The 24,200-nt window shown below is 39.5% G+C and overlaps 2 protein-coding genes and 1 long non-coding RNA gene across 3 annotated transcripts; 2 read left to right on the forward strand and 1 right to left on the reverse strand.

The window, feature by feature from the left end:
* The first annotated feature begins 1,410 nt into the window (after window positions 1–1,410).
* On the forward strand, window positions 1,411–4,296 carry ctxn2 (cortexin 2). Its single transcript, XM_028013879.1, has 2 exons — window positions 1,411–1,835; window positions 2,750–4,296. The coding sequence occupies exon 2, from the start codon at window positions 2,819–2,821 to the stop codon at window positions 3,062–3,064; it is 246 nt and encodes an 81-aa protein (XP_027869680.1). The 5' UTR covers window positions 1,411–1,835; window positions 2,750–2,818; the 3' UTR covers window positions 3,065–4,296.
* A 5,166-nt stretch (window positions 4,297–9,462) lies between these two features.
* On the forward strand, window positions 9,463–23,072 carry slc12a1 (solute carrier family 12 member 1). The gene is made up of 26 exons (XM_028016076.1): window positions 9,463–9,979; window positions 10,677–10,817; window positions 11,064–11,139; window positions 11,717–11,812; window positions 13,303–13,442; window positions 13,533–13,643; window positions 13,744–13,855; window positions 13,967–14,094; window positions 14,178–14,262; window positions 14,411–14,568; window positions 14,704–14,811; window positions 14,905–15,028; window positions 15,803–15,904; window positions 16,040–16,192; window positions 16,282–16,384; window positions 16,875–16,986; window positions 17,239–17,379; window positions 17,934–18,040; window positions 18,142–18,224; window positions 19,939–20,064; window positions 20,631–20,759; window positions 21,841–21,952; window positions 22,076–22,162; window positions 22,278–22,410; window positions 22,513–22,580; window positions 22,682–23,072. The coding sequence occupies exons 1-26, from the start codon at window positions 9,722–9,724 to the stop codon at window positions 22,815–22,817; spliced, it is 3,129 nt and encodes a 1,042-aa protein (XP_027871877.1). The 5' UTR covers window positions 9,463–9,721; the 3' UTR covers window positions 22,818–23,072.
* LOC114143765 (uncharacterized) lies at window positions 20,685–21,934 on the reverse strand. Its single transcript, XR_003595311.1, has 2 exons — window positions 21,822–21,934; window positions 20,685–20,835 (listed from the first exon to the last, which is right to left on the reverse strand). It is a non-coding gene; the product is annotated as an uncharacterized LOC114143765 (long non-coding RNA).
* Window positions 23,073–24,200: the final 1,128 nt, after the last annotated feature.

Below are 24,200 nucleotides of genomic sequence, written 5' to 3' on the forward strand. Positions count from 1 at the left end.
ATATATTTGCTAATAGCTCAAATTTGCACCTTTTGTGAACTGCAGTCTTAAAAGCCTTTTTCTCCTCTCCCCCTGTTTAAATCATAACAACTCTAAGTGACTTCCTGCTGGTATATTATAAACGGTGACATCTAATCCCATTATCTTGGAGCAGACACAAATATTTTCAACAGTTGGTAAAGCAAGCATGAAATGGGACCTTGGCGTATGCATTCACACTTGGCTGGAACACAAGCTAGCCACAAAAGTGGGGTATAAAACAACAAAAACTACAAATATACAAAAAGGTGAAATGACCAATGAAAAACAAAACAAAAGCTCTTGAACATACAGTATATGCTGTATGGGCCCTCTGCCCCTCTGAGGGACATGAGCATCGGCTCAGCTGGCTTTGCCACTGGCCGTTTCAATCCAAACTCTTCATCTCTTCAGATGTTATCAAGAAAACAAATATAGAAAAATAGAAATCTGACCTAATTATAAGCTGCTTGCTCATGGCAATAATAATAACAGACTATTTCAAACCAGTCTCTAATGTTCACTCACTGTAAAAAACAAAAAAGTAATAGTCTAATCAAAATATTTATGACCATTCATTACTGAAAGCCATATACTGCAAGTGTCTTGACATCTCATGACTTCCCAGTAAATTACAGTGTAAAACAGCCTTATTTTGTTGCAAGAAAAGTCTGTGAGTTGAATATGAAATCTAAATGCAGCTCGTTTGTTTGTATTCCAAAGCTGCAACACAGCAAGCTGAAAACTGCTGTCGAATCCAAATATATATGTGTGTGTGTGGGTGTGTGTGTGTGGGTGTGTGATAGGTACTGAGAAAATGCATAAACTTGAAAGGGAATATTATCTCTGGGAATCGTCCAGCTGTGCACATCTGAAAAATTAATGATGGCATGAATTATTGTACATCACATCCAGTTTTATGAGCACCTCCCTCATGTCATTTGTTAGCTGTAGAATAGTATCATTCAATTCGAAACGCCTGACAGCAAAGAAATTGCTGGGTTTTTCTCTCTGCTGCAACATCTTACTGTGGACAAACAGCTGACCTGCTGTTTGGTTTCCTGTGTGATGCTGTTTTTCATCCCCTTCTGAAAATGCTCCACTTTTTTCCTCAGCAGGTTTAGGTTACCTGCATCTGTAAGTCTTTTGAGCTGTGGTGTGGGGGGGCTAATTCAATTTGTCCCCAGACAACTGCACCAATTACAGACACACCATAAAACCAGGCTGTGCTGTACCAAAAATACCTTTGCAGCAGGTTTTTGTGGGCAGTAGCAGCCAGGGATGCTTTCATTAAAGCGTAGTACTCCTGTCCTACAATAAACAGAAAGATGCAGGTTGCTTTGTTGTTTGCTGCTGCATTCGCCCTGGCATTGCTGAGATGGGTGTGGAGTGTTTGTGTGTGTGTGTGGGATCTGTTGTGAATGAGTGAGGCAGCAGAGCAGCTGAGTGAGACTAACAAGTGGTTGCCATGCAGCAGGAGCAAGCGTGCGTGCTTCTGGAGGGAGAGATAGAGAAACAGAATGATAATGAGCAGGAGGCAGCAGCGAGCGCCAGGACAGGAGCCGCATCTCTCAGGAGAAACATGTAGAACGGATTGATCCAACCCCACGCCTCTGCTCCTCTGTCTTCTCCTTTTTTCCCTTTACCCTCAGCTTTTTTTTTTTGTTGCTCAGATGTGAGCTGCTAGCCTGGCGCATCAAGTATGCCAGCAATGGGTGGATTAACGGATACACGTCTGAGAGCTCCAAGGAGGAGGAGGAAGAGTTGCTTGCAGGAATCGGCAGCAACAGGTCTGTAAGGATGACATGGAAATGATGGTGAGGCACCTGCATTTTCTTCCTCAGACATCCTAACTAGAGAATCTGTCAATGCAGTGCTTCTCTTTCACCCTTTCCCCACTCCCTCCCTCAGCATACTTGTGCAGCGTCTTCCTCCTCCTCCTCCTCATTCCACTTCCTTCTCCCCGTCCCCCCTCTCATCTCTTCATGTGTATTTCCTAGCCCATCCACCCCACCTCCCATTATAACTTCACCCACCTGCTGCTTGCCATAGAAGCAAATTTGACCGATGGAGGCAGACGTGTGACTGAGCCAGTTTTGTGATTATTTGTGGTCAATTACAGTCACTCTCTTCTCACTGCCTAACAGAATTACGCTGTCTGGCAGGCATCTTGCTCACACGCAACAGGTAGAGATGTGATCCTCCTAAGCCAAACACATGCAGGGCTGCGTCTTCATGAGAGGTGACACTTTTTTGTTGTTGTTGTTTTTTTTTAAATTCGCACATCAGCTCTGTTTGTGTTTTAACAGCTGGCTGTGCACTGCGACACACTGTCATTCTAACCTGACCTGTATGAATGCATATAGCCACACAACCTTGGCTCATTTTCCTGCACCCAGTTCGCAGGAAGTCTTGATCGCAGCGCCTCTGTGCTCCTGCTTGCTGTTTGCAGCTTTCTGCAGAGCAATTCCCAAAGAGGCAGAGCTGGACAGATCTCTGGACATCTGCTTGATGTCTAAATCAGAAGGAGCTATTTAAAGATACCTGTAGTCCTTCATGTTTTATTCAGATCTGCACTTAAATAAGAAAGTTCTGCATGCCTCTCACAACACTCTTATTCCTCCTCATGTTGTCAGTGCTAATTGTGAGTTATGAGGTGCATTACACAGATCTCCCCCAGGCAAGAGGCAAAACAGTACTAATCCGAATAAATCCTTTAACCCCTGTCCAGGTGACATGCAGGCTTCTAAACGCCTGACCCCATCTGTGAAGAGATGAGGCACCTAGACGTGGGCTTACCATGAGCAGCGTCCACTTCAACCACTCCCTTGCTGCCATGAGTGGAAACGACATCATGGCGCACTCTCTGACTTTGGAGCAGAAGACGGCATTTGCCTTCGTGGGGATGCTGCTGGTGTTCTTGGGACTGCTGATAATACGCTGCTTCAGGATCCTGCTGGACCCCTACAGCAGCATGCCCTCCTCCAACTGGGCCGATGGCATCGAGGGGCTGGAGAAAGGGACGTTCGAGTACGCCCTCACCTAACGATGGGACAAGAATACACACAAATTACGAGAAAAGATGCCCAAGCCTGCACAACCACCGCACCTGACACCCCCATTCAGTCACCCCCAAGTGATGAACCAAGCTCAAGCTGCAAAGCTGTGTGTGTGTTGTGTGATGTGCGTGAATTGCTAGGTGAGAAAGCCTTTACTGTATGTGAGTATATGCGAACTGTGTGTGTGTCTGACTGGATGTGAGGCAGATGCTATGTCACATTGGGTGACCTTCTGCCAGAGGGTGTGTATTTTAGCTCATCAATTGACACAGAACTTGGCTGTAGCTCCCTTTAACCCACACCAACAAGGTGAATGTCACGACGAGGTGGATTTCTGTGGAACAAGGAGGGAGACTGAAGACTCAGGGACAAGATGCCTCACACGAACTTAGAACAGAAGACAGCGCGGTTGCACTTCTGCACAAGCGGAACAGTTCAGCACAAGACTGCACCTGGATGGATACAGGGTATTATGTCAATCTAGTGCTTTGCGAGCTATTCAAACCCAGTCTGTCGGGAATCTAAAGGAAAGCAGCCACTTTTTGTTGGATCGGTCCTTTTTCTGGTGTCTTGCTTCCTGACGTCCTGCGGCAAATAAGCAAACTGTGACCTACATTGTGGTATTCCTGTTTCTAAATAATGCAAAATGAGCTCAGAGATTGTACCGCTCCTGCGTCAGAGCGATGGTGAACTGAAAGTGGCCAAAGTTATATGGACTGACTGACTGATGAGCATAAGACAAGATACTTTTTTCCCCCCACTCACAGCACTGTTGTTCCAGATCACTGGGAGGAGCTAACTCAGCAGAGGTGTCATATAAAACAAGGATGGGATGTTTGTCAGCTCTACACTTGACCATATTTTCAGACCATCCCAAAATTCCCCCCAGCCACCAATCTCTTCCTTCCACTCGGAGGAAGACGGAACGGTCCGGAAAACAGACCGTTTAGAGTCTGGACTGTTCCGTTGATAATTTCTACGGTCTACTGTTTCTCCTTAGTGCTGTGAATCTGCCTTACTGTGACCTTCAATGGGTTTATGTGCCTTCATCTAGAAACATTAGAGCACCTGGTTGTGGGTGTGTGGGAGGGAGGAGGTGTGTCTGTGAGTGAGTGTCACATCATAATGACAGGCCAGTTGCTTGCTCCGCTGGTGATAGAGATTTTGCATTGAATTCATTTGATTTGATGATGTGAAATAAAAAGGATTTATTCACTTTAATGTCTCAGCTCAGCGTTTTTGCAGTTTGGACATGTTTACTAGCATATCCTAGTGTAGATGTATAAAAAGCCTTTAAAAAAGTTCAGATTTTGTTGCAGTAGCATGTTCTCATATAGAAAATGTAAAGAAAATCACACAATTTAAGAAGGAAGGAATCTATAATGTGAAGAAATAGCTGTTTTTATCAAAATCAGTGGTGCCATGTCATTGACAGCTTTGCTGCAGATACTTTACATGTCCCCTTTTCCTGTTGGACATCACATCATCTTCTTCTATAACACTGTAAAAACTTGGAAAAGTTGGAGACAGACCAAAGAGATCATTTCTCTTTGTGAAATCTCTCTAGTTAGCCCACAATCCCAAGCCCTCACTACTCTCTTCTCTTCAGCTTCCTCTAAGGTTTTCTTTTGGTTTTCTGAGAACTGTGATGGTCATTGAAGAAAGATGATTTTGTTGTCTGTTGAACCATTTCTGAGCTCATTTGGCCATATATTTTTATGTCTTTTAGCCTGCCGAAATTGTGACCCGTGTACAGTTTTCAGATAAAAAAAAAAAATCCTGGTATTTCAAAGACTTCACAAATCTAAGAAGGTTCCCAGATCAATTGGAACTAAAGCAGGCCCCCAGCATATGAGATCCTCCAACATCATTAACATTGGATATGAAGCTTGATCTGACTCTCACACATGGTTCAAGTTAAAGTCCCAAAAGAGTTGATCATACTTCACTTGTTTACCTTTGTGACGGTAGGACAGAACTTGCTTTTTCCTTGCATGCGTCACAAAAACGGCCTGTGGAAGCTTCTAATGGTTATTATGCTGAGGTTTTTGTCATAGTTATCTAACAGCGAGTAGTGCAGAAATCACATGAAAATAACAACAGCATAATCATCCAGTCTATTCTCTAGCAGCTAGGAGAAAGGGGCTACTGTGCTGCTGTATTTATATTCAATTTAATTTATTTATTTATTTATATTAAAAATAAAGGGGAGTTATTCATTACTAATTACAAGTTTATAGAAACTCTGAGCAACTTAGAAAAGTAATATATGACTGAAAAAAATTGCTTAATTTACATTTATTTGAAAAGGATACCAATAATTGTGCGACAGAATCGTATATCTTCCAGAGATTAATTTTCTTTTTTCCATTGAATAAATGCCTTGAAACTAAAGGCAGGTTTCTCCAACAGGTTTTAATATGAGATTATCCTATTCAAGTAAAACCTGAATCTTTACCAGAGCTGCCAATTAATGCAGAGAACACTTTATAATCTGTGGTGTAACCGTGATCCGTTCTACATCAAAGTTTCACATTAGGAATTTAAATATTTGTCCAAAAAGGAGAGAGTGATAAAATGTTTCGTTTTCATCGTAATCTTCATGACACTACAAGCCCAAAAGCCATAAATGTGACTACTGGGTAAAACGTACGTGGAAGAAAGCTGAGAGGGATTCACTCAGGCCTTTATCCCGCTGCAGTAGGACACATCCTGGGCTCATCCCAGGCACTCCTCCCGCATCGTTAGTCAGGAATGCAATTGTTATTGCACCATTACCTATATCACCTATGTGACAGTCTTATCTTTAAATATTTGCAGCAAGATAAAAACTGTTTTTTTTCCTCTACTGCGACAGGGCTGAATGAATGAAACAAGGATTACTGAGCCATAAATCTCTTCCTCCTACATTTTCTTGTGTTTCAATTTAATTAAGTTCAATTATTACACTGTTAGAAAAGTTGCATTTTTGTAGAAAAATCTTTGTGAGTTTTATGTTGGTTGGACAAAACCAAACTTTCACTTTAATACAAATCTCCTTTTAAAGATTTATTGCACTTTCCTTCATCACAACACATTTATTTGATTGTTTTAGTTACAATTTACTTTCAAGATAAAGTTTTGACACCATATAAAGGTCTCTTAAAACGAGCCGTGGTTAAAATTTAACCTAGTTTTTTTATTACTTGTGGTCTTCGAACTTCACAGGCTTTCTCCTTGATGGTTTTTGTGATAAGGCCAGCTGATATAATAGATATTTTATTACTTTAGTCATCAAAAGTTATGTGATTAATATATTTATCCTCCTGAGACCCAGAAAAAAAAAGTTTTCGAATGTTTTTTTTTTTTTCACTACATGACTCTTTGGAGTGAAAAAACATCACTACAATTGAAAAAGCTTCAAAACATGTTTTTATTTATTTTTTACAGTATGTCCTTTGGAGAGGACATCGGGACTCTATTGTGGCAAATATGAACACATTTCGAGGCCCAGGATGTCCTCTCTAAGGACCAACAGGATTTAACACAGTGGCATGTATGGTTTCAGAGTTATGAACAAAAAATCCTATGTCCTCCACAGAGGACAAAAATGTATTGCTGGGTCTCAGGAGGAGACTTATCACGGCAATTTCCAAAAATAGGTATTGCCACTATTTTGCTTGTAGAGATTAGTACGGTAGTCAATTGCTAAGCTTTATTAGGTTTTGTTTTGTCCAATCAGATAACAGCCCCCTGGTTGCTAGGTGAAAGGACCTGGTGAGGCAAGTTGAAATCTTAAATCAATCGAGACTTTTCTCAATCTGATTTATAAACTCAACCCCTCTAGTCGCCTCTGGAGTCCTGTGAGGATAGATACATAATGCTTATCAACTTTGACATATCTTCATGTTTTATAATAGGCATTAATGATTAGAAAACTGTTAAGTTTAATTATTTACTTTAAATCGATTAAAAGCTACACTTTTCCTTGAGCTAATACATACTGTTGTTGGATTTTCTGCTATGTGGTTTTTGGCCATTACCTTAAATGAATATTAACTTTTTCATTGAAGACCTTAGAGTGAGCAATTTCAGAGAGTTTATTAACATTAAAACATTTATCAAGCTTTAAAATGACACCAGATTCTTTTAGAAGATTTGTGTGTTTCTATGTGGAGTATACAGCTGAAGAGCATGTGTTTTTTTTTTCCTTTGACATACACTGGGCAACAAAGCAAACAGAAAAGTGATGGCATTTTCCAAAATCTTTCAACTTTTGTAGTCTTATCCATCCGTTATCTTCCGCTTATCTGGGGTTGGATTGCAAGGGGAACAGCGTGACAGTGTAACCTCGACTTCCCAGCCACTTGGGCCAGCTCCTCAGGAGAAATCCTGAGGTGTTCCCAGGCCAGCCGAGAAACGAAGTCCCTCCAGCGTGTCCTGGGTCGTCCTCTAGGTCTCCTCTTGGTGGACGTGACCAGATCACTTCATCCAAACCAAATGCCCAGGTCACCTCAAACTGGCCCCTCTCAATGTGGAGAAGCAGTGACTCTACACTGAGTCCTTCCTGAGTGGCCGAGCTTCTCACCTTTTCTGTAAGAGAGAGCCCAGACACCCTGCGGAGGAAACTCATTAACTCATTTCAGCCGCTTGTATCATCAGTCTTATTTTTTTGGTTACTACTTGAAGCTCATGACCAGATGAGGGTACGAATGTACGAGGATCAAACAGTAAACCAAGCCACCTCTTCACCGTGACAGAGTGGTACAGTCACCAAAATGGATCTCTTCAACATCTTGAGTGGGTCTAGAAATGTTGTCCATAAAGATTATGAACAGAATTAGTGACAAATGGCAACCTTGTTGGAGTCCAATTCTCACTGGAAATGAGCCCGACTTATTGTTACAAATACGAACCAAGCTTCGACACCAGTCCACTCTTTCGATAAGCAAGATAATTTGCCTTATGAAAGATGTTATACCATTTGAACTTTTTCACATTTTGCCACATTACAACCAGACTTTATTGTATTTGTTGGGATTTTATGTGACGGACCAAGAGAGAGTAACTTTTAATCATGACCTACAGTAGGTGTGTTGGAAAACTAACTCACATTGCTCTGGAGGCAACATCCTCATGGTGATACAGATGGTGGCACCATTATACTATGGGAATGGTTTTCTTCCACATAGAATGATGAATAGGGGACAGAGAGGTGTTATTGGACCAAGGATAGTGGGAACTAAATCATATCCCACTACTTAGCATAGCAAAGAACAGGGGAAGGTTTGGTGAATCAGCAAAAGTCTTCCCTTCCCGGCACACAACCACAAAACAAGCTCAAAATATAACAAAGCAGAGCATTATTCACATATTTGTTGTGAAAACAAACTGTCGTGCTCTGATTGAGAAGACGAATGTTAGGAGTTGTGCTTAAGTGGTAAGTCCATTATACACTGACGTCCTTCTTTCTCCAGCATGACTCGGCCTTTATCACGATTGCAGAGAATCATTCCAACCTTGTTTTGATGCTGATGAGCCCTGCTGTACAGTTGTTTGTCTTCTTTCAGTATTCACATAAAAACACGTGCTGGAGCGTGTTTCTTATGTCAGCAAACAATACAGCCAAGGTCAGATTTCAAGTCATTGGCCAGGCTTTCACTGTGCACATAAATCACTGTGGTGTATCAGTAATAAGGAAGTTTACCTGTTAAGAGTGCCTTTAAAGGCTCTTTAGAAGTCATGTGAAGTGCCTTGGGCATATTCCTGTAATTTGTAGTCTTATATTAACTCTCATTTTCCTCACAAATGAGGACATTTACCTTGAGCCAGCTAACTCGCTCTAACTTTCTTCTTTCAATAAACAGAGTATAGAGAGTCTTTAGAGACATTTATTCAGTCAGTTATATAACTATTATGGGTTTAATGTTTCAGTACATGTCAGGCTACTTCTCCTGGCTTTATCTTTACTGATTGCATTGGGATATATATAGACAGAAATGCCAGTTGTAAAAGATGAAGACTTTTCTGTCGACCAATATTAGTCATCCGTGTTTGAAACCTTGAAACTTTTCCTACTGTAACATTCCAGCGTTTTTCTGGAGATTTACGAACATATGGAGATTTGTTCAGAAATCTCCATATGTTTATATGTCCTGGTGGTTCATGCAAAGAGCCTCCAGATCTGAGGAAATACTATTCACAGTGTCATAAAGTGCAACCACAGAACATGTGCCATTCAGCATATAATATTAGTGATCAATTTTCCAGAACTCGAGCAATGAGCGCCTTTATCTCTCGTTTACCGTTTATGACTTTGGTTAATGGTTAAGCAACGTCTTTGTGTCCCCTAGGATGGAGGACATATCTGACCCCCTTCGTTAAGTTTTCTGAGGGTTGATCCGAGGAGTTAACCAATAGCTGGCAGTCGGCGTCTGACCATGATTATAAAGGTGGGCCGTTTGGGAGTTGGCAAGTTTATGCGTTTGGAGCTCGACACAGCAGCAGAGATCTCTGTTAATCTAATCACTGCCTAGTTTTTGTATTCAGTAGTCAGGGATCACTGATACTCAGGTCTACACCTGCTACTGAGTCGTTGGATGTCTGAAGACTGCTGTTTTACTATTTTCACACTTGACCTCTGAGAATCTTGTCCAGAATTCGTGATGGAGAGGCTGAAGGCAAACGGAGGGGGTCATGTCAACTCAGCGTTTGATTCCAACCTCGGTGACCCTCCAATCTATGAAGAGACCGAATTCTCCAACAATGAGCACCGGACGGTCAGACCCTCTGTGATGAGTGCTTTCGGGCACGACACTTTAGACCGGGTGCCCAACATCAACTTCTACCGTAATGCCGGCAGCGTGAGTGGTCACCGAGCGGTGAGACCCTCCCTGCAGGAACTCCATGATGTTTTCCAGAAGGTGAGTCTGTTGGAGACATGATGCTCGATGTGAACTAGCTGACATTTGTTTTTCTTGAATCCTGTTTTCTCTTTTGTTGTGCCTTCTTTTCACTCTAAAAATTTTTGCTCCGAAAGCAACTTTCTTCTGAGAGATAGTTACGCTCAGAGTACAGTGAGTGTTGCTGCTTATATGATAAAACAAATTCACAGTGTCTGTATCTGTCTGCAGCTAACTCTTTATCTTAAACCTTGTAAAACTAAGCTGTTAAAATGTTATTTTCGAAACTTAGCAGCGATCAGCACACTTGACACACTTTATTTGCTTTTACTGCTGTTTATTTGGCCCTATTGCCTAAGACATGATGAGGACATTTAGGTTTATAGCATCGTACTAGATAATCTTTTATGAATGGATATAAAAATGATGGATCTTTAAGCAGGCGCTCCAATGACAATTGTGGAACTTTGATTTTTGCAAAAGACTGTATCGTAAGATGTTGATGTGCACCATCCAAATATCAAATTCACATCCAAGAAATCGCAGAAATTTTACTAACAATCCTTAGGACGTGATGCACAGAGGGAAAGGAAATATATAAACTTCCCTTCATGAAAAGACAGAGGACAGATGTGACTGTGAATGTGTCCGATACAGATGAAACAAATTTCCAATGTAACTACTTATTATTATCTATTTTTTTCTCTTTCTTTTAAAGAATGGGACGATCTCTGTACCTGAAACGGTGACAGACGATGGCGAGGGGAGCGAAGGGACCCCCTCTGATGATCTGGAGTCTGCCGCTCCGATTGATGTCGACAAAGGAGCAGTGAAGTTTGGTTGGATAAGGGGGGTTCTGGTGAGTTTTGCTCTTGCAGTTCCCTCTGAGTAAAACAGATCTGTGCAAAAAAGGTAATTGCATATTTATCATAATGACTCCATGTCTCAAAAACTAGAGTATGAAGCAAATTGACATTATTTTTATGTATATGTTTTTCTGTAATTATGGGTTCTGCTAACAGAAAAATAAGAAATATGTTACACTTGCCATAGAAAGTGCTTTAACAAATCTTGATCATTGCTATCTAATTCTTTTATTTCACAGGTAAGATGCATGTTAAACATCTGGGGTGTCATGTTGTTCATCCGGCTGTCCTGGGTTTTTGGTCAGGCAGGCTGGGGTAAGTGAAACATTTGTACTCTTTACACAGTCTTAACATTTATTTCCATTTGGCTTTTTCTGCTGGTGACTTCCAAATCAAAGCTTTAGCATTTTTAATGAGTTTTATTTGACTTTCTTACAAAATTCTGGTTCAGGCTCATAGTGTTGTCTATTTAAATTCTCTCAGAACAATCAGAGGTGCTAGGTTTTTGTAAATGAAGAGACTAGGAACACTACAAAATGACACATTTTAAAGCTGAAATGGAAATATCTTGGAGTAGTTTCTTCATTGCCTTTCTGAGCTCCACTCAACAGATAAAAAGTCTCCTCAGCAGCATTTAGTGAATGTGAATGATTGAGATATAATGGTCTTTAGAATTGCATAAAATGATTTAAGACTATTATTCAATAATAGTTTTGGGTTAATGATTTTAAAATCAAAAATTTTTGGCCCTAAACAGAAATTAACATTTTCTAAATATCTATAAGATGGAATTTTTTTTTAGATAAAACACTGTTTTATTTCTATCTTGTTGAACATGCTGGTTGAGTTCTAATTCATCCTAATCCTGAAGTGTGTCATGCTAACATTTCAGGTCTGGGAATCGTGGTCATCGCTCTCAGCTGTGTGGTCACCACCATCACAGGCCTCTCCATGTCCGCCATTTGCACTAACGGAGTTGTTAGAGGAGGTAGGTCAGCGAATCGGCTGCCGTATTTCATATTTAGAAAAGCACAGTGACGGGATAATTTAGCGCAATTATTGACTAACCTTCCATGCTGGTATATTATTCATAACTTATAACTGCTACCGCAGCCAGCCTGGGCGAGTAAAACATTATTTATAGGTATTCGCTGCGATAACGCACCCTCTCTGTGACACAAAATCTTTCAGTGGGTAGAATGAAGTGACCAAAAGAACAATGTTTGTAGATAAAGTCACAAAGCCTTGAAACTACATCTGAATGTCACCTTTCCAAGCCTTTTTCCCTCTTTTACAGCTTTGCACTGACATATAATCAATCAATCAGTGATTGAGTGATTTATAATCCACTACCGATATCAGTCTTCAGATGTGCCCTGATCATGTATGTGGCAAAATACAACATGTGATTCTGTTGCAGATACCCTCACCAGCCAGAAGCTCTCACACTAAGTGTTTAGAAATGTGTCAGCGACTGAAGCAAAGACACTACTGATCATTTGACATATTACTGAGTTTAAATACACACTCATAACTAAAATTAGTCAATGATGACTGCAAATTTGGTTCATCATCTGCAACTATATCCAAACCAGCTGCTGTCACAACTGGTTAAAAAAAAAAAGAAACAGTTTTCAAAGCTCAACAGAGCTGATATTACAAGAGCTTTATCTAAATTTAACCCCCCACTTTTACGATATAATGCAGTCTCAAAGTTATTCAACACCCACAAGAGCAATCTTTTGCTGCAATTACCTGCTGGAAATCTTAATCATGAGAAGAAATCCAGTTTTGACAGTATTCTTGAACAATTGCTGCCAGAGGCAGTTCTATAAGTCTACATTTAAATATGCACACATTTTTCTAAAAGTGTTTAATAATGTTCTTTGACTCAAAAAGCAAAAATATCACCACATTCTTATAATTATCCACAATTGTATCAACACTGTTATTAATGATCGTTGTCATCAATTTATACAAAATTAAAAGCAATCCTAACAATTTTATTCATATTAAAGGTGATGGTAACAGAAATATTATATCTCCACTGTTGATAGAGCTGATGAGTCAAATTTCTTGTCTATATTTCCTAATTTGCTGAAAATTAACTTTGTGCCATTATTGTCATACCCACACATAAAAAGATGTATGACTTTCACACCTACATTTTTTTTTTCCAGTTTCGTAAGCATATGTAGTTTTTTTCTGTTCCATTAAGAATCACATTATAGGTTTTCTGTCTTCTAATAAGTATATTGATGATTCTGTTTGATTGCATGCTCTTTGTATTATTTACTTCGAATGGTAAATCATTTTGTTACATCATCTAATTTTTTGTTTAAAACAAAAAAAAAAAAAAACACTTCCATGACAGGACATTGGAAAACATGCATTTATTTTTAAACGAGAGTCTTTCTTAAAATTAACCTAACTAACTAAACTAAAAGGGAATCTTTTATAACCATTTTGTTACATCAGGAGGAGCTTACTACTTGATATCACGCAGTTTGGGACCAGAGTTTGGAGGGTCAATTGGACTCATTTTCGCCTTCGCCAATGCAGTGGCTGTGGCCATGTATGTGGTGGGCTTTGCAGAGACGGTGGTGGATTTGCTCAAGGTGTGTAATGCTTTAACGATCTGAGAGCTACAGAAAACACACCGAGGTATCTGAGTGCTTACTTACCTTACCTGTATTTGTTCTGCTCAGGAATATGCTGATCTGATGGTAGATGAAATGAATGACATCAGGATCATTGGCTGCATTACAGTGGTGTTGCTCTTGGGCATTTCGGTGGCTGGTATGGAATGGGAGGCAAAGGTGAGGCATTAACATCGTGCTTCTTGTGATTACCCTGGACTTGTTGTTGTAAAGGATTAAACTTTACTCAAACCTTTTTATGTCTTCCCCCCCCCAAAAGGCCCAAATTGTTCTGCTTGTGATCTTGCTGGTGGCCATAGTGAATATGTTTGTAGGAACAGCAATTCCTGCAACTGAAGATAAGAAATCAAAGGGCTTTTTTGGATACAACAGTAAGATCCCGTTAATCTACCTCAAATTTATCCCGAAAAATATTGAAATTTTATACACCGAAGTATAAACTAATACTCTCTTCTTTTCCAAATATCAATTTTTTTTAACAGCAAAACTTTTTATGGAGAACTTTACGCCAGATTTTAGGGATGGTGAAACATTTTTCTCAGTGTTTGCCATCTTTTTCCCTGCGGCCACCGGTATCCTGGCTGGAGCAAACATCTCTGGAGACTTGCGGGTAATTTTTCAAAGCAGATGATTCTGCGGAAGTCAACATTTTTAACGTTTGCTCACACACGTATGTTGTCTGTTAAACTACAGGACGCCCAGGCTGCCATACCCAAAGGTACATTGTTGGCCATTTTCATCACTGGTATCACTTACCTCGGCGTGGCACTTTGTGTCGGTAAGTGACCTGCAGTCTTTCCACCTTTCTCAGACTATAACTTGTTTCTCTATTTTATTAACAAATTGAGATTTACTTGTCATAAGATTCAAAGCATTTTGATGAAAAACTCACAGGCAAAACGTCTGTCTTTTTTTTTTTTGGTCAGCCGGTACCGTTGTCCGGGATGCCACAGGAAACATGACCGACCTTGTTACTCCTGGGGTGCCTTGTAACGGCTCATCAGTAATTGCCTGTGAACTTGGCTATAATTTTTCTTCTTGCGAAACAGAGCCATGCAAGTTTGGCTTGATGAACAACTTCCAGGTAGGAAACCTTTCAAACACATTGCGGTTATGTCATCTTACAACAGAAGGGCATCCTTCACAGTTGCGTTTTCATATAGAATACAAGCTTTTTTGCTCTCCCCTAATGCGCTCTCATCATCTCCCTTTTTTTCAGGTAATGACCATGGTGTCTGGGTTTGGTCCCCTCATCACTGCAGGAACCTTCTCAGCCACACTTTCGTCAGCCCTGGCCTCTCTTGTTAGTGCTCCGAAAGTCTTCCAGGTAGGAACTTAATTTTTTAAAATACATTGTAATAAAAAAAAAGGTAATTTTTTTGTCATCAATGTCTCTAATCAAAGTTCTATTTTTGTTCAGGCTCTGTGCAAAGACAACATCTACAAAGCTCTGCACTTCTTCGCCAAAGGACACGGAAAGAACAATGAGCCAATCCGAGGCTACGTCCTCACCTTCGTTATTTCCGTCGCCTTCATTCTCATTGGTCAGTAAATTAGTCAACCAACATCCTTACACTGCTGTTACACAACATCCACATCTTTTCTGACTCTCCTGGTAAATCCCACTTTACATAATGTTGTATAAGCATGGAAGTTAATTTTGTCAGCATGCTTATTGAGGAGGATGGGAGTTGATGTCCAATCAATGAGCATCTACAAAGCTCATTGATTGATTGATTTCACAGTGAGGTGATGAAAATAAATGGTTGTTTTGTTTATATGTTTTATGTATCTTTACCAGGAGGGGTGCCAATAAACCTGAAGGTCATTTCAGCTTAACTTTCATGCAAACCTCAACTATTTGCTTTAGTAACACTTAAGGAGCTCTACTGAATGTAGATTGAGACAAAAATATTAAATCAATTTAAGTCAGTTGTCATTTAAGTTTCACATGCACATAGAGGCCTCATGTCAGTAAATGCCTCCAGATAATCCGTTGTTAATGTTGCTCAATCTCAGTGCACACAAAGAAACTTCCCAAATAAACTCTTCTTCACACACTGATGGTGTTTTCCATCAGAGTAGATGTGAGTTGGTTCCAAACACCAGCAGACCATTTATCTTAGTACCAGAGCAGTTTGTGTGGTGAGCGTCATACACCTTTTTGTAAAGAAAGAAAGTCAATCAAGCACACTAACCGAGGATTTCTCCTCCAGTTGGAGACTTTTTGATTCCATATTAATCTCATCATTGCATACCCTGTTTCAGTTCACAAGCTTCTGCTTGTACATTTTAAGATTTAGTCCTTCTTTGTACAGGTGATCTCAACACCATCGCTCCGATCATCTCGAACTTCTTCCTGGCATCCTACGCACTCATCAATTTCTCTTGTTTCCATGCTTCCTACGCCAAGTCTCCGGGTGAGTCTCCGTCAAGCAGCTCAAAACTCAGAAGTATTTTATTTAGAAAATACAAAGCCAGAGAAAAACAAAGCTGTTTTAATATGCATAACTGAGTTTAAGCAACTAAACCTCTTTTCGTGATGCTTTCCCCAGGCTGGAGACCGGCGTATAAATACTACAACATGTGGCTGTCTCTGGTGGGAGCCCTGCTCTGCTGTGTTGTTATGTTTGTCATCAACTGGTGGGCAGCTCTGCTCACATATGGCATTGAAATTCTGCTCTACATTTACGTCACAGTCAAGAAGCCGAGTGAGCTTGTTTGTGAGCCTGGAAATGCTTCAGGGATTGCTGAATATTAGAAGAACAAACTATTGATGGATCTAAACCTTTGTGTGCAGATGTGAACTGGGGGTCGTCCACGCAGGCGGTGTCCTTTGTGAGCGCAGTCAGCAACGCTTTGTCTCTGTCTGGTGTGGAAGATCATGTCAAGAACTTCAGGTAACAATCTGCTGCACTTTCACCCCATTTGTACTTAGGTACAACTTGCCAATGTTTCATGTTGTTTATGTCACATTCTCACCTTACAGCTGGAAATGTTGCTGCAGTTTTTCAAATCTGCTTGAAAAAATATATATAATAATCGTTGAGCCCGTGTGAATTGTACTGCCGCTGTAATCCATCTAATTCAATGTTTTATGTGCTGCACGGGCAGAGATGGCATTCCTCATGCCTAGTAATACGTGGTTATTTAAGCTCCTTCCACTCTTGTCTGACATAAACAAGGCACATTTGTCCACACAGCAACCACTCACTGGATATTTACATTTAGATGTATAAATGTATCGATTGGCAGAGTCGTTATTTGTGATAAGAAGCAATTGAATAAATGTGCCTAATAAAGCAGTGCGTCATATAATGGTATAATAAAAGCATTACACTTGATGATGATCTGCAGTGTAACATTGACACGCTCCTGTTTCTTATTCAGGCCTCAGATCTTGGTTCTAACTGGGTCAGCGCGGGCCAGGCCAGCCCTCCTAGATCTAGCTCACTCCTTCACCAAAAACTATGGACTTTGTCTCAGCTGTGATGTTTTGGTGGTAGGTTACAAATGAATTTATTATTTACAAATCCCCCAAAATAATGCAACAGTGCTGATTTCACACAAAATGTATGGTTCATAGAATATCAAGCAAGAATAAGAAAAATGTAAACGCTCTGGACAATCAAAGAGTAACATTTCTCTGACTTTGCATTCGGGTGTGTGTCCTGGATGCGAAAGAGATGTGTATGGGAAGTCTTGTGCTCAGGACTGATCCAAGCTTTACATTTTCTGACTTATTTTTTTTCAGGGTCCGAGATCGGCGATCATGCCAGAGATGAACAATGGGATGGAAAAGAACCAGATGTGGCTCAATAAGAACAAACGCAAAGCCTTTTTTGCTGCTGTGGCCTGCGACAATTTCAGGGAAGGTGCAGAAACTCTGCTGCAGGTCAGTGTGGATGGCATTTACACAATATGTCTGTAAAGAGGCAGGAAAACAAAGGCCAGTAACCTAAATTGTCCACAAGAACAATGTGCAATCAGCAGGATCTTATCAAAGGAACCTGGGAAATGTGCAGAAGCTCATATCACTTTTTTTACTGCCTGTGAATTACTTTGCAATGACCCATCTTGAACTTGAAACTTGTCAGGACATCGAAGCAGCAGGTAGAAAAGTAGGGAGATATTGAGAAACAGTGAAACATTCTTATGGCTCTGACTATCATACTCCAGAGATAAGGACACTGTTCATTGCCAGGATCACTCACTTCAAACAGCACAGAAGATTAAAAGCTATAATTGATTAATGCTGCAGTGGACGAGTCCCTGACTGTAAAACAGAGTCACGGCCTTCTTGTGTACAAGAAGGACATTTTAATAATTTCTGAAAGTAGTTTTAAGTCCATCAGCCTTTTGTATCACAGCGTGACAAGGTGTCTTATTGTTTCGGCTAACGGCTCAATCCGAGCTGAGGTTTTAAGAAGGTTTCTGTTTTGTTCGCAGGCTTCCGGTCTTGGCCGCATGAAGCCCAACACGTTAATGATCGGCTTCAAGAGGAACTGGAGAACGGCAGAAACAAAAGCAGTGCAGAGCTATGTGGGAATACTGCAGTACGTACCCAAAATGAACATGCAAACATGCTAAAATCAATGTCAGCCGTTAGAAATTTCAAACAGATCTGCATGATAACCATTGTTGGTCTTTATGACAGCGATGCATTTGACTTTGAATATGGGACAGTGGTGCTGCGAATGAACCAGGCACTGGATGTGTCGCATCTTGTGGAAGAAGAAGGTCAGCATGAAGTTACTGTGTGATTCATGATACAGCATTTCAATTAAAATCTTTTAGGTCAAGGTTTTGCAATTACCTTGACCTAAGGTAATTACTGTGGAGCCACACACTGGTATTCAACCCGTCTGCTTTGGCTCTTTGTAAATTTGACCAAAAAATTTGACTTTACTACCACAGTAGCAAAGTTAGCTCTATCATCCAATGCCACATTTCATGCCGGTAACAATAATACAAACAGATGGGCATGTTAAACTATCTGTGTGTGGTTCCCTTTGTAAAAGACCAGTGAATGCCACAACAATTACACAGTTTAACAGGTTTTCATTAACAATACTGGCTAGATGTAGGATTATTCGACAAGCTAATGGTTGTTTACCTGCTGGTAGGATTTGCAGCACAGCTTGTCTCCACAATTCAATAGAAATAACTTAAAACTTTTCAACATAGCAAATATGAGTTTCAGGAACAATGATAGAAAGAGGTGTTTTGGTCACTAACACTGATATATTTTTAGACCAAGTTGTTGGGAGAAATAATTTATCTACTGGAGTCTTGGGGAAACAAATATGTTGCTCTTTGATTCATTAAAAAATATTTCAAGTCTTTTTGGCTCTCTGAGATTGTTAAGGTACAAAATAAAATAATAAAAAATAGTAAAGAAAAAGTAAAAAATAACTAATCCTAAAGCTGAATTCTACAAATTTTAATATATTTATTAAAATAAAAGAGGAACTTTAGTTGACCTAATATGAAAGGAACTTTTGACATGGAACTTTGATCTGCAGATTACAGAATATCTACAGTGGTCGGCCTGTTTCAGATAAAATAAATAACGTGCAATGATGCCATAAAGCAATTATAGGTTACCTGTTTTGTTGGCGGGGGTTTCTTCAGGTGCACAGAAATTTCCGCTTGGCAACAAATATAGTAATCTGTTACCAATTACCATCAAAACGTAAATCAGGAAACTGTCCAAAGAAATATATATATTTCATAGGAACTGTCAGATGACATTTGAAAATGTAAAAATGTTTGGATGTAAATTTATGAAGGCATTTTTACATCAAAAATTAAAAGATGTGATGAAAAAATATTTTTAAAAAGTACATAAAAGAGCTGTTGCTGTGTACTTTTATCTTGTGTTATTTATCCCAGATTCACCAGTAATTGATCAATCACTGACAAATGCCCATTTCTACTAACTCAGTCTTTATAGTATTGTAAAGTTTGTTTGTACTTTCCTGGAAAAAGTGAATATTCAGATATATTCTAACTTTATGACCTGTAAAAATGCTCTGTTAAAGTTACTCATTTTACCAGACCAGTAACAGAAATACAAGCTCCCATTTAGGAAACTACAACCAGATCTGTCATGACCGCCCCTTTCCTTCCCTTCTGAGAAAAAGAGATGGCTTTTAATGCAACTTGTAAAGATTAGATTTCATCCTTATGGCTGTTATTCATATAATTCTTTGAATAAGATTAAAATGTCACAACTGAAACGCAGTAAAACATATAAAAGAAAGCAGCAGTTCCATTATTTCTAGCTAAAATGACTTGGAATGGAAGCAGAATGCAACGTACCAATAAAAAGCGGATAAATGTCCCAAGGCACTACATTTAAATAAAGGTACCTTCTTTCTTTTCTGGGTAACTCTGATTAATGATACAAGTACTCTCTGTATCTGATCGGTTACCTGATTGTGCCTTTCAGAGGAAATGCTGAAGGCAGCGAAGGAGCAGCAGGCCCTGGATAATGAGATGTTGCCAAACGGGGGGAAAACAAAGGGACTCTTCAGGAAGTCCAGGCATTCATCTCAGCAAGTGCTCACAACTAGAGGTATGTACCTACATGACCTTTTGGCACAGACAAATCCATGCAACTTAAAGCAGAGGACACATCCATTTAAGATTTCTAAGTGTGCGTGAAAACTTTCTTCGACACATTCCAGCTGAATCAAAGAATAAAATAACATGCATTTAACAAATGAAGTCAATGAACTCGCATTGTTTTCTGTGGAACTTTTCCCCACATTCCTATTGAGGTGTAATTGAATCAGCTGCTCCTATTAAAGACATTTCTGTGGGTGTAATCCAATAATATGCCCCCATTTGTTCCACTTTAAGAAGCATCTCTTAAGAAGCAGTCCTTTAAGCCAGACAGGAGAGGCTACCTGCAGCCTCCCACTCTATCAAGCTATGTCTCTGCATCATACACAATCAACAGTGAGATACATAATGGAAAAACAGTGAAACTCATTGGTATACCATCTACATCCCCCGGATGTATTAATGACCAGTCCACCTCAAATGTCCCACTGGTACCATCCAAGTAAATTCTCCATGTACCTTTATATTTACTGAATCTCATTTCATGTGTCTTTTCTCTCTGTCTCTGTCTGCCAGTGTCGGTGTGTGGACCCCCGCCTCCTCAGATCGCCAAAATGAATGAGAAGCTGGTGGAGGCCAGTGGTCAATTTAAAAAGAAACAGCCTAAAGGCACCATTGACGTGTGGTGGCTGTTTGATGATGGAGGTAGGTGTCACTTCCCTTCTGGTTGGTACATTTCTCACAGTGTGACGGATTCATCGGGACAGACATCAGATCCTCCCTGAAAGCAAAAGTAGCAAAAAAAAAAAAAAAAAAGGTAAAAAGTCACAGGTAGTCAATAAAATAATATAGAAAATAAAGGATTGCAACAAAAAAAAAAAAAGTTAATATAGCAAATATTATAATTACCAACTGTTTGGAAAAGTTAGAAAGAAAAAGTGAATATTTCTGTATTAGCAGTTTTGGCTTTTACATCCTACATCTTTTGCATTTTTGGGCTTAATTCAATTTCAGCCAAATAAACATCTTTCCTAGCCTTCAATCCCATGTTTCTAAGCAGTGATAACATACTCTTTTTGCATGGGATACAAACCATAACAAACAAATTCCATCTTTATTTGTAGTGTCATTTCAAAGTGTTTTGTATGGTGAGGTAGTACTCCTAAAATGTAATATATAGAAAAGAAGCATTTATAGACAGCTTGAGAAGCACTAGCTAAATGCATAATCTGATGTACTGTGCTATCACATAATAATTGGAGGAGGTATATTACATTTTCTCAATTATGTAAGCAAAGCTGCAGCAAGACTACTCACCAATATGTTTCAGGTTTGTTGTTTTTGGCATTTATTATTTCGAAACTTGTCAGTATATTAGCTGTACTGTGCCAATAATTTGAATCCTTTTAGAAAGCGCATTGATTTTTTCATTAACTTACCTTTGATATACAATTTTTGTTCTTTTGTGGTCAGTACAGAATAATGTCTGCTGAAAGATTAACTTTTTACACAGTCTATACAATACCAAGGAATCGCGAGAAAAGGATGGTTAGACGTGATCCTAGGATACGGGAAAGGCATTCAGCCTTAGTCCCTTTTCCTGGATTCAAAGTTATGTACTAGCAGAACAAGATAATAAAAAAACACCTTACATGTGTTTTATGGTCTTAAAACTATGTCATAAACCGGTATCAAAGGACAAGGGGAAAAAAGTCACATGCTTGGAAAACAATAACTTGTTCTCAATTCAAGTGACCTACAACCTACTTATGTTTCCTTCTCTCAGGTCTGACGCTGTTGCTCCCCTACATCCTCACCACCAGGAAGAAGTGGAAAGACTGTAAACTAAGGATCTTTATTGCAGGGCAGCCTGGACGAACTGAGATAGACAAAGAGGAGTGAGTAAACAAACTCATGTGGCAGTATCAGTGAAAACGTATCATGTGAACATAAAGATGCCAGAAATAACAGCATGTGTTTGAATAAAGCTGAATCTGTTTGCTTGGTGATTTGGTTTGCAGGATGAGGTCCCTGTTGCACAAATTCAGAATTAAGAGCAGTGACATCACCGTCATCGACGACATCCACATTAAACCCCGCAATGACAAGTGAGTAGCTGCTTTCTGCCGGGTGCAGTGGTACAACGGTTACAGTCAAGTTTAAATGCTTAGTCATCCACACATTATGAAAGTCAGCTCACCCTCTTGTCTGCCTTTCGTCCAGCATAAAGAAACTAGAAGACATGATTGAGCCGTACCGTCTGCGTGAGGGGTCTAAAGGCAGGGATCAGGCTGCGGGGATCCAGGAGTATCCCTGGAAAATCACTGATGCAGAGCTCAGTAGCTTTGAAGAGAAGGTGAAGAATAATTTATTACGGTTCTTTCCTGGTGATTCAATGGAATTTCATTAATTCATTAAAAGAAAAAGAAAAGAAAACAACATATCTTCTCTTTTACAGACGCACCTCCAGGTACGACTAAACGAGCTCCTTCAGGAACATTCTAAATCGGCCAACCTGATTGTTTTGTAAGTATAAAGTGTCAGACGGCCAGATGGTATCCAACTGCCTACTCCACTCCAAAAGTTGATCTAATTTAACGTTTTTCTGTACGGTTAACCCTCTGCAGGAGCCTGCCCATCGCTCGTAAAGGATCCATCTCTGATTTTCTCTACATGGCCTGGCTGGACATCTTGACAAAGGACCTCCCACCCACCTTGCTCATCCGGGGCAACCACAAGAGTGTTCTTACTTTCTACTCGTGAGCACCTCAAAGGCCAAACTCTGAAGAACAATGTTGCTGGAAAGGGGATTACAAAAGCAATACTTTCATTTATATATTCATAAAGGGTTCAAGTACATGAGCGACACTGTCTTCCAGACCCACATCAGTCATATATTCATACTCTGATTATCAATTTGGGAAAGTGAATAAAGAAAGCACAATAGATTTAAAAAAGACAGAAAGTAGGATTTAGACAATACGGCAGCTATGTAAACTGCTTGATTTGGAGTGGCTACTAAGAAATGCAACCATTTTTTATTATAAGAGAGAGAAGACAGAACCAGCACACACAAGACGCTGCTGGAGTGCTTAAACCGAGTGACTGTGACTGTAATATAAATGTAAATAGGATATTGTAGGGCATATTTTTTGAAGTCAAAAAGCTTTAATAATTACCAATAATAATGATAACACATCAAATGTACATAGCACTTATTATTACACTCAAAGATGCCTTACAAGAAAAACACAAACAACATAAAACAAGTAGCTGAAAATTGAGAAGGGGATTATGATGGTTATGCCAGGTTCAACAGTAATGAGTTCCTGTTGTTATGAAGAAGACAGTTCCAGAGGGCTGGAGCTGTAGCAGAAAAGGCTTGACGCCCGAGAGTACGATGTTTGGTTCTGATGGGGGTCAGGAAGTTACAGTCAGAGGAACGAAGCGAATAGGAGAGTGGTGGCAAAGAAATTCGATGAAAGAGATAAGACAGGACGAGGTTATTAATAAGCTATGAAACGAGCTACTTTAATATTAGAAATACGTTCTTCACTGTAGTAGTACTGCTTTAATTCGTTTTTGTACATTGTTAGTTCTAGTTACTTTTAATATTCTTAAAGTTAAAACTGTATCATGTTGTTTACCCCTTCCACCTAAATTTGCTTCAACATTTTAATTTTGTTACGTCACATTTCTTTTGCTTGAAGAAAGCTGAGTGATTCAAAGGCACTGTTAAATATCTTTTTTTGCGGTATTTTTACTCATCATTGTGATTATATTTAAATAAGTGGGATTGTTTGAAATAAAAAAAATATGAAAAACTTGATTATTTCTGTTTTATGTCTTTTTTTCCATGCCCGTGTTTTTTTAAGTGATTATATATCAAAATGATTTTCCCATATTCTTTCAAAAAACCACAAAGTTAATTGTATCTCATCAGGATTTGATGTAGTATGACCACACAGTAGTGTACAGATTAGAAACGGGGGGGGAATCTAATTGTATTCAGAAGTCACCTTAATAGTAAATGGAGTCCATCTGTCTTTAATTTGTTTTCAGTTTAAATCCAGCTGTTCTGGAGGCCTCAGAGGTAATTTTAAGAACAATTAGCACAATGAAGACCAAGAAACACTGCAAACAGGA

This window comes from Xiphophorus couchianus, chromosome 4, assembly GCF_001444195.1.
Source record: "Xiphophorus couchianus chromosome 4, X_couchianus-1.0, whole genome shotgun sequence".
Classification (NCBI taxonomy): Eukaryota; Metazoa; Chordata; class Actinopteri; order Cyprinodontiformes; family Poeciliidae; genus Xiphophorus; species Xiphophorus couchianus.